At 33.5% G+C, this 17,174-nt stretch overlaps 1 protein-coding gene across 1 annotated transcript; it reads left to right on the top strand.

Annotated features, from left to right (window-relative positions):
- The first annotated feature begins 535 nt into the window (after nucleotides 1–535).
- On the top strand, nucleotides 536–1,009 carry LOC122749785 (40S ribosomal protein S24-like). The gene has a single exon (XM_043996307.1). The coding sequence runs from the start codon at nucleotides 558–560 to the stop codon at nucleotides 954–956; it is 399 nt and encodes a 132-aa protein (XP_043852242.1). The 5' UTR covers nucleotides 536–557; the 3' UTR covers nucleotides 957–1,009.
- Nucleotides 1,010–17,174: the final 16,165 nt, after the last annotated feature.

Below are 17,174 nucleotides of genomic sequence, written 5' to 3'. Positions count from 1 at the left end.
TCATTTTGCTCTCTGTGAAAGGCATTCATGTATGTATGTGTGTTTTAATGCTAGTGGAAAGGCTATTTAATTTCAGCCCCAGGAAAGTACAAAATGCACAAACTGCCAGCTCAAACTATATTGGAATCTGTTGCTCAGAAATTCAAAAATAATAGCCTACTTTAGGAACAAGATGTGAGATTCTGAACTCTGCAAATGCTTTTCAGACATAGCTAGAATTCCTTTCTTTATTTTACCAAACCATTCCTCTAGCAATTGTGGTAATGTATTGAGCAGGCAGAACATTGTGACAAAGTTAAACTTGAGAGTGGAATGAAACTATGGCATGAACAATGGTATGCTCAGAGCTTCATGAGCCTTTTCACTTCCTCTTATTGGTAGGCAGAACATTTCACCTAATGATCATTTTAGCCATCAAACAGTGTTCCTATAAAAACCTGACATCAAATTTAGAATGACAATTATTGGAATGACAAAATGTATTTATGTGAAATAATTATGTCATTTTTAAATAGGATGTTCCCCCTCTCCTGCTGCTTGAGGAGCCGGCCGCCACCATGAATGACACTGTAACCATCAGAACCAGGAAGTTCATGACAAACAGACTTCTTCAGTGTAAACAGATGGTTATAGATGTCCTTCATCCTGGAAAGGCCACAGTGCCCAAGACTGAAATTCGAGAAAAACTGGCCAAGATGTACAAGACAACTCCAGATGTCATTTTTGTCTTTGGATTCAGAACCCATTTTGGTGGTGGCAAAACAACAGGCTTTGGCATGATTTATGATTCCCTTGATTATGCAAAGAAAAATGAACCAAAGCACAGACTTGCAAGGCATGGCCTATATGAGAAGAAAAAGATGTCAAGAAAGCAGCGAGAGGAATGTAAGAACAGAATGAAGAAAGTCAGGGGTACTGCAAAGGCAAATGTTGGTGCTGGCAAAAAGAAGGAATAAAAGGCACTATGGAGGATGTTTATCCATGAAGATGTTTTTTCATCAGAGCATAAATAAACAATGTAAAAAATAAAAAAATAAATAAAAAAATAAATAAAAATAGGATGTTCCTTAATGCTATTTCCATAAAATGTTCATTCAGTTAACATGACATTCATTTTTACCATTCAAATAAAAATAATGTGTAATTAAAATTGTGGAGGAAATGTGAAATACAAATTAGCACATAGTTTGCCCTGCTTCTCTGATATCAAGGACTAAAAATAACATCTAAATTTTCAAAATTATATATATATATATATATATATATATATAAAGTCAGTAAAGAGGAACAGTAATATATAAGGGATTGATAATAAAAACAGCAATTAAGTAAATGACTGCATATATCCATATAGAGAATGACAGATGTTCTAATGAAGAAAGTCAAGTGGAAATATTAATGCAAAAAAGTAATTTTGATTGTATAAATTGAACTGAAATTTGTTGGGATGATATTTGTGACTCAATATGACATTAGAGAAGCATACCTCATTCAAAAGGAACATTTTAAAGACATTTTGAAGTAGCATCTCTGGTCATGAGTGATGTGAGAATATCTATGAATCAGAAATGGAGAGTATAATTGTGGGAATTAGTGTAATTGTCAAAGGAAGGCAAAACATGAGATATTATGGGCAAATGCTTCTTATACTTTAACTAAAAGAGGAAATGGAAACCTTTTGGAAATAATCAGCAAAGCTGGAATAGAAGTATACAAAAATATTGAAGACTTATTTCACCTAGTTGAAAATTTGATCAAGTACTATGCTAAATGAAAAGTAGCTGATAAATGTTTGAATTGCTCTAAAGATAATTTAATTTTCAGTGGTGGAGCCAAGATAGTTGAGTAAAATAGGAACTCCTCGGAAGTCTCCCAAATTTACATCCCAAAACTATAACATTTTGAAACAAATTCTGGAGCAACAGATCCAAAAAAGTTCAGGATGAAACATTTTCCCAGCCCATGACAACTTAGAAGGTCTGTATAAAAGGTCTTCTAATTGGGATGCAGTCCAGTGAAGACATTGTCCAGGAAAGCCAGATCAGGCTGTGCCTCAGCAAGCCAGCAGCTAGGTGCCCAGCCCTGTGAAAGGGATAGAGCAGTAGTGAGGCCCCATGACCCCTGGCATATTTAAACATTGCGGCTTCCTAGCCACTTTCACAGCCCAGCAATGAAGGCCTGTGGCCCCCAGTGCAACTTAGTGATGATCCACTGTGCAGACCAGCTGTGATCACCACTGATCCCTAGTGCAGACTTGTAGGGAGACTCTGTAGCCCTGACAAAGCTCAGTGGTGAGGTTCTACATAGCCCACGTGAAGCCCTGAGCACCCCCAGCAGCTAACTCCATGAGTCCAGTGCAGCCTTGCAGTGAGGCCCTGTGGCCCCAATGCACTCCAGTGGTGAATCCCCTTAGCCCTCGGATCAGCTCAGCAGTGAGTTTCTGGCACAGGTTAGTAGCAAGACCCCATGGATCCATGCAAGAAGCTTGGAACAGTACCCCTCCAAAAGAGTAGCAAAGTCCAACTTTAGCAGAAAATTCACAAAATAGTTGAAAATGAGAGAAAAAAATTAAAATTTAAAAAAAGAGCTAGACCACAGAAAGTTACTGTGGTGACAGTGAAGATCAAAACAAAAACTCACAATATGCTTATATGCAAAGCCTCAAAGAAAAACAGGAACTGACCTCATGAACCCCCTGCTCCCCTCCCCCCACCAAAAAAAAAAAAAGAAAGAATACTCCTGGAAGAGCTCAAAGGTGTTTTAAAAATCAAATAATAGAGGTTTAAAAAAACTGGGAAAAGAAATGAGAGTGATGCAAAAGAATCATGAAAAAAAGAATTAATACCTTGGTAAAGGAAGTACAAAAATGGGAAAAGATGAATAAAAATTCACTGGAATAAAATAACTCATTAAAATGTGCAATTATACAATTGGAAAAAAAGATAAAAAAGCTCATTGAAGGAACCAATTCTATAAATTAGAATTGGAAAAGTAGAAGCTAAGGATTCCATGAGACATTAAGAAACAATAAAATAAAATCAAAAGAATGAAAAAATAGAAGAAAAAGTGAAATGTCTTATTGGAAAAAATAAACAACTGAAATTGATCCAGGAGATATAATTTAAGAATTATTCGAGTATTTTTCTCTCGAGGTTTTTTCCGTTTTGTTCTGATTCCCTTTTGTTGTGATTCTTCTTACACAACATAAGTTATATGGAAATATGTTTAACATGATTGTCCATGTATAACATATTTTGGATTGGATGCAGTCTTGTGGAGGGGGAAGGAAAGGAAGAGTGGGGGAAAATTTTGGAACTCAATATCTTATAAAAATAAATGCTGAAAACTATCTTTAAATATACCTTGGAAAAAATAAACTACTATTAAGATTGAAAAAAAATTAAAAAGAATTATTGGAGTACATGAGAGCCATGATTTTTTTTTAAACCTAGATATCATATTTAAAGACTTTTCAAGGAAAGCTGTCCTGATAAACTAGAAACAAGAAGGTAAAATAGAAATTGAAAGAATCTACTTATCACCAAGAGAAAGAAATTTTAACATGATTGTCAGCGATGTGGAGAAACTGAGATAGACACTAATGCACTGTTGGTAGACTTATTCAACTATTCTGGAAAGCAGGTTGGAATTATGACCAAAGGGCTATAAAACTATGCATATGTTTTGATCCAGCAATACCACTTCTAGATCTATATCCCAGAGAATTGTTTTTAAATGGAAAAGGACATATTTGTAAATAAATATTTATAGCATCTTTTTTGTTTATCATGAAAAATAATTGGAAATTAAGGGTACAGCCATTAAATAGGAATGACTGAACAAGTTCTGGCATATGATTGCAATGTAATACTATTTTCCTATATGAAATGAGAGCAGGATGATTTCAGAAAAACCTGGAAAGACTTACATGAACTGATGCAGAGTAAAGTCAGAAGAACTAGAAGGACTTTGAACACAGTAGTGGCTATATATTATGAAGATCAACTGTGAAGAACTTAGCAATTCTCAGCAATTACATAGTACTCATGATAAAAAATTCTTTCCACCTCTATAGAAAGAAATGATGTAGTTTGAATGAAAACTGAAGTATATTATTTTTTCATTTTTGAAGGTGTGTATAATTTTGTGTGAAACTCATTCTGACCACTAAAGAGGAACTTCTTGCTGTAGAACAATGATGAGGACCTTGGTAGGATATTATCCCTCCATATTTGTATGTGAGAAAGAGAAAGAAATGAATGTCAGAGATAGGAATAGCAATATTTAACTTATATGTATAGAGGACAGATTTCAAAGATTTAAGGAAAATTAGGTTGGACATCATAACCTAAAATTGCTCTAATAGTGTCAGTCAAAAAAAAAAATTTAGTCTGGAAAAGATAAAAATAATAATGTAAATTCCATGCTAATGATTGCTTAATAAATTTTATTAATTGTACTCTTAAATTGGATGTCAACATATGATCAGCACATTATTATGTTCCTTAAATATAGGAACTTTGTAAAATATTTTATATTTATTTTAATTTTGCACCTGTGTTCAAATGCAAATTGACCTTGAGCAAATCACTTAATCTCTGATTGCACTGGTTTTCTCATCTGTAAAATGGAGATAATTAGCATGTACCTCCCAGGTTTCTTTGAGGATTGAAAGACATATTAGTGTAAAGTGTTTAGCCTTGTGCCTAGCAAATAGAAAGTGCTAAAAATAATGAGATTATATGGAAATCCAAGACAAATGAGAAAAGGCCCTCACTGAAACAATTTTACCATGAACCTGGATAAACTGGAAATAAATTGTGGTACAGTAATCCATTTAGAATGTCATGCCAGAGTATACTGATTTCCATTTTAACAAGGTAGATTAATAGACAGGTAGATTAATGGAGTGGTATGGATCTACTATAAAATACCTGTACTGCAATAAAAATATTTTACTAAATCTCTCACAAAAGTCTTTTATATTTTTATTCATAAAAGTATTATTTTCCAATTACATGTAAAAATAGTTTTCAACATTTTTAATAAGATTTTAGTTCCAAAATTTTCTCCCCCCTCCCTTCCCTTCCCACTCCCTAAGACAGCAAACAATCTGAATAAATTTTATATATGTACAATCACATTAAACATATTTCTGAATTAGTCATATTGTGAAAGAAGAATCAGAACACAAGGGAAAAATAACAAAAAACAAAAAACAAAGAAATAGAAACAGTATGGTTAAATCTGCATTCAGAATCCACAGTTCTTTTTTTGCATGTGGAGAAGATTTTCCATCATGAGTTCTTTGGGATTGTCTTAAATCATTGCACGTCTGAGAAGAGTCAAGTCTATCACAGTTGATCATCGCACAATGTTGCTGTTACTGTGTACAATGTTCTCCTGGTTCTGCTCACTTTACTCAGCATCAGTCCACTTAAATCTTTTCAGGCTTTCCGGAAATCTGCCTGTTCATCATTTATTATAGCACAATAATATTCCATTACATTCACATACCACAACTTGTTTAGCCATTCCTCGATTGATGAACATTCCCTCAATTTCCAATTCTTTGCCACCACAAAGAGAACTGCTATAAATATTTTTGTACATATGAGTCCTTTTTGCTTTTCTATGATCTCTTTGGGATATGGACCTAGTAGTGGCATTATTGGGTCAAAGGGTATGCACAGTCCCATAACCCTTTGGGCACAGTTCCAAATTGCTCTCCAGAATGGTTGGAGTAGTTCAGAGCTCCACCAACAATGCATTAGTATTCCAATTTTTCCACAGCTTCTCCAAGATTTATTATTTTCTTTTTTTGTCATGTTAGCCAATCTGATATGTGTCAGGTGGCAATTCAGAGTATTTTTAATTTGAATTTCTCTAATCAATAGTGATTTAGAGCATTTTTTCATATGGTAATAGATAGCTTTGCTTTCTTCATATCCTTTGACCATTTTTCAATTGGGGAATGACATTGTGTTAAGATAAGGGAATGTGATAGATGCCCAGGGGTCCAACTTGATTGACTTAGCAGTATTTGAATTGGGTGTGAATTAGGAACTACTAAGTACCCATTTAAAGGTGATTAGATTTTAGCCACTAGCCAACCCTGAGAAGGAGTGTACTCAAGAGACTATGGACTGCTGCATCTGCAGGAGACTGCTTTCAGTCAATCAAATTGAAGAGCCTCCCATTTCTGGGAGGAAGACATGGAGTAGGAAGTGGACACTGGCAGAGGGGTTCTTCCTCTCTTTGGTTAGAGACATCAGCATGGTGACAGGACATCATGTGGGAGGTTAGGAAGGCTAGGATTTCCATGCTATAAGAAATAGGTTCTCAATCTTTCTCTCTCTTTACTATCTTATATCTTTTAATAAACCTTTTAAAGCCTAAACTCTTGGTGAATTTAATCAGTGATTTAGCCACTTTCCCCCAAAAAATGTGTGTAGGGGGTCAGATTAGAAACTACATTTAGATTTTTAAACAACACAACTTGCATTCTTATAAATTTGATTTAGTTCCCAATATATTTTAGAAATGAGGCCTGTATTAGAAACACTGGCTGTAAAAAAGGGTTTCCCCAGCTTTCTGCTTCCCTTCTAATATTGACTGCTTTGCTTCTGTTTGTATAAAACCTTTTTCATTTAATGTAATCAAAGTCATCCATCCAAAAATCATTTGAACATGAATGGTTGTTGTATTAAAGGAGGATTAATTTGGAACTGGTTAAATTTTTCAGTTAAAGGGGTAATGGTTAAAATGGTTAAATAATGACATGAATATTGAGAAAGTAAAATATCCTATGGAACTGTCCTTTACCCTATTTTAATAAACATTTTTTCAGTTTTAGATAAATATATACACACACACACACACACACACACTTTATAATTGGAACCAATCTGAAAGAAATATGTAACATGTTGGAAAGACCCAAAAACATACTAATGGGCCAAAATGATGCATAAAATGTAATAAGATTTCCTATAATAAATATAAAGACTTTTGCTTTCATTTAAATTGCTTAAATTGACATAGAGCCAGAAGAAAATTCATATAAAATGGATATTTAGTATATTTTATGCTCAGTATAAATCAACAGTGTGACATGACCAAAATGAAAAAAAAAGTTAAATTTTATTTAATTTTATTTTCCTTTGGGAAGTATAACTTCACTTGAATTTATGTCATTTGTATGTCAATTTAAAATTTGCTAAGGACTTTATATACATCATATATGAGAGTCACAGCATATGCAGAAAAATAAATGACCTTCTTTTGCCATTTTATATGAATCCTAAGCAGAAAAAGTATATAGCAAAATACCAAGAACACCAGTACTATGAATTATAACTAACATTCATATATTTGCCAAGCACTGTAGAAATAGTATCTTGTTTCATGCTTGAAACAATCCTCAGAGATGAGAGATAGTATAATCTCCATCTTAAAGTAAGAAATTACAATTTGTCTATGGTTGGATCTGTTCAGGTCTTCTGACTATAGGTATAGTGTTCTTTCCACTGCACCCTCCTATTTTATAATGCCAAAGGACAGAAGTAGTATCATACTTTTACAGAAAGATAACACATATATTTTCTATCTATCTATCTATCTATCAATCATCTGAAAACCCAAATTTTTCAATGACCAGGTGATCTTTCCAATCCACAAGATCTAGGCTCCATGCCCTTCATGATTTGCCAAGCTCCTTTAATAGATCTGAGGCAAAGACGTACATTGAAGCTTTTAGACATTTTAAGGCGGGTGTAGTAAATGGTGAAACTACATTTTGGAAACAGTATTGTAATAATTTTTAAGATCTTTTACTATTATTTGTAGTACTGTATTATAAACATATCATTGTTGACAGTTTTTCTATCCTTTTTTAGTGTTTGTATTGTTTTATAATAACAGTCACATAACAAATGAAAACATGTACCTTGTCTAAACAGTTTTCCCCATTTTTAGGATGGAAATTAATAAATTTATAGTTAGTTGTTTTTATGATGAATGTTTTAGTTGAAAAATAACAGATATATATATAATAGATATAGATATAGATGTAGATGTAGATATGGATATGGATATGGATATGGATATGGATATGGATATGGATATAGATATAGATATAGATCTAGATATAGATAAAGATGTGGATGTGGATGTGGATGTGGATGTGGATGTGGATGTAGATAGATATAGATATAGATATAGATATAGATATAGATATAGATATAGATATAGATATAGATATAGATATAGATATAGATATAGATATAGATATAGATATAGATATAGATATAGATATAGATATAGATATAGATATAGATATAGATATGGATATGGATGTGGATGTGGATGTGGATGTGGATGTGGATGTGGATGTGGATGTGGATGTGGATGTGGATGTGGATGTGGATGTGGATGTGGATGTGGATGTGGATGTGGATGTGGATGTGGATGTGGATGTGGATGTGGATGTGGATGTGGATGTAGATGTAGATAGATATGGATATGGATACGGAGATAGAGAAAGAGATAGAGATAGAGATAGAGATAGAGATAGAGATAGAGATAGAGATAGAGATAGAGATAGAGATAGAGATAGAGATAGATATGTGTATATGTATGTATATGTACACTCAGTTTTTTTATGGAATAAGCAGCATAGTAGAATGAAATAACTCTGGATGAGGAGTCAGGAAATACAGATCTTACTTCTATTTCTGTCACTGCCTCATTGAAATTGGAGATGTGATTTAACCTGTATAAGTTTCAGTTACCTAATCTGTATTTCAAAAAGTGCTCTCCAAGGTCATTATTAATTGTTTCAATAACAATTAAGGATTTTCAAATTGCTGTTGGAATTTAATAATTTCATGTGGAGAGACAAGGCTTATTACTTATGTATTTAATTTCAACTTAAAACTCAGTAAAATAATAACTTTCTCAGGTAGATATTTCAATAGAGCATCAGGATTTCTCTGTATCATTTATTGCTAGCTGGTATTGCTATTGCCCTTTTGAATTTATCAACTTATCACAATTACTTGCCTTAGTATTTGCTTAATAAACACTTGATGAATATAAAGAAATTTAAGTGAATTATATTTTTATTGGAGTCAGGATCATCCTATTATTTAAATTCTACATGGCGGCTTGTACAAAAGGATATTTACTTCAAAGATATTCAGGGGAACAGTGTTTCAGGGAAACAATTCCTCTTACATTATCTAATATTTGGTGGTGGGGTTGTTAATCCCAAAACTTATCTTAGTTTTCTTTATTATTGATCCCATAAATTTCATGTCCAAATATAGCATGACTTCTGCAAAAGTCTATGGCTCAGATGACTTTGGACCTTACTGTCCAAAGGTCATTCCTTGCCCTTCTGGACATCGATGCTACAAAGACTGTGTAACCTGGTTTCTAGAATGCTGGGAAACAGAGGAAAGCTGACTGCCTTCATAGCTCAGGGAAGCAACGTTGTGCTGTCTGCAAACCCAAATTCTTCAAGGACCAGATAACCTTCCTTTATCTTTTTTTAATATTTTTTTATAATTTTATTTTTTCTCAATTACATGTAAAGAAGCTAACTTCCAAATTTTTCCCACCCTCACTTCCCTCCCCCTTCCCAAAGCCAGTAAGCAATTTGATATAGGTTTTACATTACAATCATGTTAAACACATTTCCACATAATTCAGAACAAAAGGGAAAAATAAAACAAGAAGAAATAAACAATAACAATAACCAAAAAAGCATCAACAAAAGTGAAAGTAGTATGCTGCATTCAGACACCATAGTTATTTTTCTGAATGTGGAGAGCATTTTTCACCATAAATTTTTTGGCATTGTCTCAGATCATTGCGTTGCTGAGAAGAGCCAAATCCATCCCAGTTGATCATCACAAAATGTTGTTGATCCTAAGTATAATGTTCTCTTGGTTCTGTTCATTTCACTCAGCATCAATTCATATAAGTCTTTCCAGGTATTTTTTTTTGAAATCCATCTGCTTATCATTTCTAACAGCACAATAGTGTTCCATTACATTCATATAACACAACTTGTTCAGTCATTCCCCAATTGATGGGCATCCCCTTAATTTCAAATTCTTTGTTACCACAAAAAGAGCAGTGGGTCCTTTCCCTTTTCCATGATCTCTTTGTGATACACCAAGTAGTGGTATTTCTGGGTCAAAGTGTGTGCATGGTTTTAAATCCTTTTGGGCATGGGTCCAAATTGCTCATCAGAACAGTTGTATCAATTTACAACTCCACCAACAGTGCATTAGTGTTCCAATTTTCCCACATCTTCTTATACATTTATCATTCTCCTTTTTTTCGTTTTTTCGTTTTTGTTTTTGTTTTTATTTGTTTTTGGCAGGGCAATGAGGATTAAGTGACTTGCCCAGGGTCACATAGCTAATAAGTGTCAAGTGCTGAAGCCAGATTTGAATTCAAGTCCTCCTGAATCCAGGGCCAGTGCTTTATCTACTATACCACCTAGCTGCCCCCCATTCTCAATTTTTGTCATATTAGCCAAATGGATAGGTGTGAAGTGGTAATCAGAGTAGTTTTAATTTGCATTTCTCTAATCAATAGTGATTGAGAACATTTTTTCCATATGGCTGTAGATAGTTTTAATTTCATCATCTGGAAACTGTTCATATTCTTTCACCATTTGTCAACTGGGGAATGACTTATAATCTTAAATATTTGATTCAGTTCTCTATATATTTTTCATAAGAAGCCTTTACCTGAAACACTATGTATAAAAATAATTTCACAGTTTTTTTGCTTTCCTTTTAATCTTGTTTGCATTGGTTTTGTTTGTTCAAAACCTTTTTAATTTAAGGTAGTCAAAATGATCCAGTCTACATTTCATAATGTCCTCATTTCGTCTTTGGTCAGAAATTCTTCACATCTCCACAATTCTGACAAGTAAACTTTTTCATTCCTTTTCTAATTTGCCTATGGTATCACCCTTTATGTCTAGATCTTGTACCTATTTTGACTTTACTTTGGTGTCTGGTGTAAGATGTTGGTCTATGCCTAGTTTCTGGCAAACTATTTTCTGGTTTTCCAAGCAATTTTTGTCAAAGAGTGAGTTCTTATCCTGGAGGCTAGAGCCTTTGGTTTCATGAAACAGGAGGTTGCTATATTAATTTACTGCTGTGTTTTCTGTGCCTAACCTATTCCACTGATCCTCCTCTCTATTTCTTATCCAGTACCAAATAGTTTTGATGACTGCTGCTTTATATATATATATATATATATATATATATATTTTACAGGACAATGAGGGTTAAGTGACTTGCCCAGGGTCACACAGCTAGTTAAGTGTCAAGTGTCTGAGACTAGATTTAAACTCAGGTCCTCCTGAATCCAGGGCCAGTGCTTTATCTACTGAGCCACCTAGCTGCCCCTATAATATATATATATATATATATATATATATATATATATATATATATATATATATATATTTTTTTTTTTTTTTTTTTTTTTGCAGGCAATAGGGGGTTAAGTGACTTGCCCAGGGTCACACAGCTAGTAAGTGTCAAGTGTCTGAGGCCAGATTTGAACTCAGGTACTCCTGAATCCAGGGCCGGTGCTTTAACCACTGCGCCATCTAGCTGCCCCCCCTATAATATAATTTTAAATCTGGTACAGCTAGGCCACTTTCCTTTGCATTTTTTCTTTAATTCTCTTGATATTTTTGACCTTTTGTTCTTCCATATGAATTTTGTTATTTTTTACCTAACTCTATGAAATACATTCTTGGTAGTTTGATTGGCATGGCACTGAACAAGTAAATCAATTTGGGTAGAATTGTCATTTTTATTATATTAGCAAGGCCTACCCCTGAACAATTTATATTTTTCCATTTGTTTTATTTGTGTGAAAAGTGTTTTTTTTTTTTTAATTTGTTCATATACTTCCTGAGTGTGACTTGGCAGGTAGACTCCAAATATTTTATGTTGTCTAATATTATATATATATATATATATATATATATATATATATATACACACATACACATATATATGTATATATGTATATATATGTATATATGTATATATACATATACATACATATATACATATACATACATATATACATATATATACATATATACATACATATATACATACATATATATATACATACATATACATACATATATATACATATATATATGTATATATATGTATGTGTGTGTGTATATATATATATATATATACACATATACACTCCTGAATTCAGGGCCTCGGTTTCATCCACTTCATTACCTAGCTGCCCCTTGTACAGTTATTTTATTTTATTTTATTTTATTTTTTTATGTATAAGGTATTTTATTTTTTCCGTTACATGTAAAAATAGTTCTCAACTTTTGTTTATACATGCTTTACAATTTCAGATTTTTCACCCTCCCTCCCCTCCCTCCCTCCTCCCCTAGACAGCAGGTAATCTGATATAGGTTATTTCTATATATCTCTATACATATACATATAGATATATATATACACACACACACACATATATATATATATACACATAATAACATTAATCCTATTTCTGCATTAATCCTGTTACAAGAGAAAAAATCAGAGCAGTGATGCAAAACCTTAAAATAGAAAAAAAAAATAGCACCCAAAACAAAAGAAATAATATGGTTCAATCAGCATCTATACTCCACAGTTCTTTCTTTCTTTTTTTTTCTTGGATTTGGAGATCCTCTTCTATCATGAGTTCCCTGGAACTCTTCTGAACCATTGCATTGGTGAGAAGAATATAGTCCATCACAATAGGTCAACACTCAATGTTGATGATACTGTGTACAATGTTCTTCTGGTTCTGCTCATCTCACTCATCATCAGCTCACGTAAGACCCTCCAGGTTTCTTTGAACTCTTCCTGCTCATCATTTCTTACAGCACAATAGTATTCCATTGTATTCATATACCACAACTTGTCCAGCCATTCCCCAATTGATGGGCACCCCCTCAACTTCCAATTCCTTGCTACCACGTAAAGAGCAGCTATAAATATTTTTGTACATGTGGGTCCCTTTCCCCCTTCCATGATTTCTTTGGGCAAAAGACCTAAAAGTGGGATTGCTGGGTCAAAGGGTATGCACAGCTTTATAGCTGCTCTCCAGAATGGTTGGATCAGCTCACAGCTCCACCAACAATGCATTAGTGTTCCAATTTTCCCACAGCCTCTCCAACATTTATTATCCTCCTTTTTTGTCATTTTAGCCAATCTGATAGGTGTCAGGTGGTACCTCAGAGATATTTTAATTTGCATCTCTCTAATCATTAGAGATTTAGAGCATTTTTTCATATGGGAATAGATAGCTTTGGTTTCTTCATCAGAAAACTGCCTGTTCATATCCTTTGACCATTTCTCAATTGGGGAATGACTTGGATCCTTATAAATTTGATTTAATTCCCTATATATTTTAGAGATGAGGCCTTTATCAGAAGCACTGGCCTCAAAAATTGTTTCCAAGCTTTCTGCCTCCCTTCCAATTTTGGATGCATTGCTTCTGTTTGTACAAAAATTTTTTAATTTAATATAATCAAAATCATCCATTTTGCATTTTATAATATACTCTATCTCTTGTTTGGTCAAAAACTGTTTTCCTTTCCAAAGATCTGATAGGTACACTATTCCTTTCTCTCCTAATTTACCTATGGTATCACCTCTTATGTCTAAATCATATTTCCATTTTGACCTTATTTTAGTATAAGGTGTAAGATGTTGGTCTATGCCTAATTTCTGCCATACTATCTTCCAGTTTTCCCAGCAGTTTTTGTCAAATACTGAGTTCCTATCCCAGAAGCTGGAGTCTTTGGGTTTATCAAACACTACATTACTAGTGTCATTTACTACTGCATTTCCTGAGCCTAACCTATTCCATTGATCTACCACTCTATTTTTTAGCCAGTACCAGATAGTTTTGATGATTGCCGCTTTACAGTAAAGCTCCAGGTTTGCTACCGCTAACCGACCTTCCTGTGAATTTTTCTTCATTATTTCCATGGATATTCTTGATTTTTTGTTTTTCCAGGTGAATTTTGTTATTATTTTTTCTAGCTGTATAAAATAATTTTTAGGTAGTCTGATTGGTATGGCACTGAATAAGTAAATTAATTTAGGCAGTATTGTCATTTTTACTATATTAGCTCTGCCTATGCATGAGCAATTGATATCTTTCCAATTATTTAGATCTGATTTGATTTGTGTGAAGAGTGTTTGGTAGTTGTGTTCATAGAGTTCCTGGGTTTGTCTTGGCAAGTAGACTCCCAAGTATTTTATATTATCTACCGTTCTTTAAATGGAATTTCTCTTTCTATCTCTTGCTGCTGGACTTTGTTGGTCATGTATAGAAATGCTGATGATTTATGTGGATTTATTTTATATCCTGCTACTTTGCTAAAGTTGTTAATTGTTTCAAGAAATTTTTGACTTGATTCTCGAGGATTCCTTAAGTATACCATCATATCATCTGCAAAGAGTGATAATTTTGTTTCCTCCTTGCCTATTCTAATTCCTTTAATTCCTTTCTCTTCTCTGATTGCTAAAGCTAACATTTCTAGGACAGTATTAAATAATAGGGGTGATGATGGACATCCCTGTTTCACCCCTGATCTTATTGGGAAGACCTCTAATTTATCTCCATTGCATATAATACTTGCTGATGGCTTTAGGTAGATACTGTTTATTATTCTAAGGAAAGCTCCCCCTATTCCTAAACTCTCTAGTGTTTTTATTAGGAATGGGTGCTGTACTTTGTCAAAAGCTTTCTCTGCATCTATTGAGATAATCATATGATTTTGGTTCGTTTTCTTATTCATGTGGTTGATTATGTTAATAGTTTTCCTAATGTTGAACCAGCCCTGCATTCCTGGTATAAATCCCACCTGGTCATAGTGTATTATCCTGGTGATCACTTGCTGTAATCTCCTTGCTAGTAACTTATTTAAGATTTTAGCATCAATATTAATTAGGGAAATTGGTCTATAATTTTCTTTCTCTGTTTTTGCTTTGCCTGGTTTTGGTATCACCATCATATTTGTGTCATAAAACAAATTTGGTAGAACTCCTTCTTCACCTATTTTTCCAAATAATTTGTATAATATTGGAATTAATTGTTCTTTAAATGTTTGGTAAAATTCACCCGTAAACCCATCTGGCCCTGGGGATTTTTTCTTAGGGAGTTCATTAATAGCTTGTTCAATTTCTTTTTCTAATATGGGTTTATTTAAGGATTTTATTTCCTCTTCAGTTAACCTGGGCAGTTTATATTTTTGTAAATATTCATCCATTTCATTTAGATTGTCAAATTTATTGGCATACAGTTGGGCAAAATATTTCCTACTTATTGTAATTTCCACTTCATTGGTGGTAACATCACCCTTTTCATTTTTGATACTGGTAATTTGGTTTTCTTCTTTCTTTTTTTTAATCAAATTAACCAATATTTTATCTATTTTTTTGGTTTTTTCATAAAACCAGCTCTTAGTTTTATTGATTAATGCTATAGTTTTTTTGCTTTCAATCTTATTAATTTCTCCTTTAATTTTCAGGATCTCTAATTTAGTGTCTAATTGGGGATTTCTAATTTGTTCTTTTTCTAGCTTTTTAAGTTGCATGCCCAATTCATTAATCTCCTCTTTCTCTTTCTTATTCATGTAAGCATTTAGAGCTATAAATTTTCCCCTAAGCACTGCTTTGGCTGCATCCCATAGATTTTGGTATGTTGTCTCATTATTGTCATTCTCTTGGATAAAGTTATTGATTGTTTCTATGATTTCTTGTTTGGCCCATTCATTCTTTAGAATGAAATTATTTAGTTTCCAATTGATTTTCATTCTACTTTTCCCTGGCTCTTTCTTACATGTAACTTTTATTGCATCATGATCTGAGAAGGATGCATTTACTATTTCTGCCTTTCTACATTTGACTATGATGTTTTTGTGCCCTAATACATGGTCAATTTTTGAAAATGTGCCATGTACTGCTGAGAAAAAGGTATATTCCTTTCTATCCCCATTCAATTTTCTCCAGACATCTATCATTTCTAACTTTTCTAGTAATCTATTCACCTCTTTCACTTCTTTCTTATTTATTTTTTGGCTAGATTTATCTAATTCTGAGAGGGGGATATTCAGATCCCCCACTAGTATAGTATTACTATCTAATTCCTCTTGTAACTCATTTAACTTCTCCTCTAAGAACTTGGATGCTATACCACTTGGCGCATACATATTCAATATTGATATTACTTCATTATCTATAGTACCTTTAAATAAGATGTAATTTCCTTCCTTATCTCTTTTAATGAGATCTATTTTTGCCTGCACTTTGTCTGAGATAAGGATTGCTACCCCTGCCTTTTTTACTTTAGCTGAGGCATAATATATTCTGCTCCAGCCTTTTACCTTTACTCTGTGTGTATCTCTCTGCTTCAAATGTGTTTCTTGTAAACAGCATATTGTAGGGTTCTGGTTTTTAATCCACTCTGCAATTCGCTTCCATTTTATAGCAGAGTTCATCCCATTCACATTCACAGTTATTATTACTGACTGTCTATTCCCCTCCATTCTATTTACCCCCTTTGTACTTTTCCCCCCTTCTTTCACCCTATTCCTCCTCACCGTCATTTTACTTCTTACCCCTGCCTCCCCCGATCTGCCCTCCCTTTTTTATCACCCCCCTCTCTTTTCTTTACCCTTTTCTCCCTTGCTTTTGTCCTCCCTTCTATCAGTCCCCCCCTTTCCCTTCCCCTTTTGTTTCCCTAAAGAATGAGTTAAGTTTCTTTATCCCAATGAACGTATATGTTATTCCCTCTTTGAGTCAAATCTAATGAGAATAGCGTTGAAACCATGTTCTCCCCTCCTTTCTTTCCCTCTATTGTAATAGGTTTTTTTCCACCTCTTCATATGATATAATTCATCCCATTCCACCTCCCCTTTCCTCTGTTCCCCATAGACTCCCTTTTTATCCCCTTAATTCTTTTGTATCATCACATCAAAGACAATTTATATTTATACCCTCTATATAAAGTCCTTCTCTCTGCCCAAATACATTTACAGTTCTTAAGAGTTATGAGTATTATCTTCCTGTGTAGGGATATAAACAGTTTAACCTAATAGG

The sequence above is a fragment of the Dromiciops gliroides genome, chromosome 3 (assembly GCF_019393635.1).
Source record: "Dromiciops gliroides isolate mDroGli1 chromosome 3, mDroGli1.pri, whole genome shotgun sequence".
Lineage (NCBI taxonomy): Eukaryota > Metazoa > Chordata > Mammalia > Microbiotheria > Microbiotheriidae > Dromiciops > Dromiciops gliroides.
The sequence above is the reverse complement of the archived record's forward strand: the minus strand, read 5'-3'. Positions and strand labels throughout refer to the sequence as shown.

What these genes read in the sequence shown, in the direction of transcription:
- LOC122749785 (XM_043996307.1), top strand. Translation starts at nt 558, where the DNA reads ATGAATGACACTGTAACCATCAGAACCAGGAAGTTCATGACAAACAGA.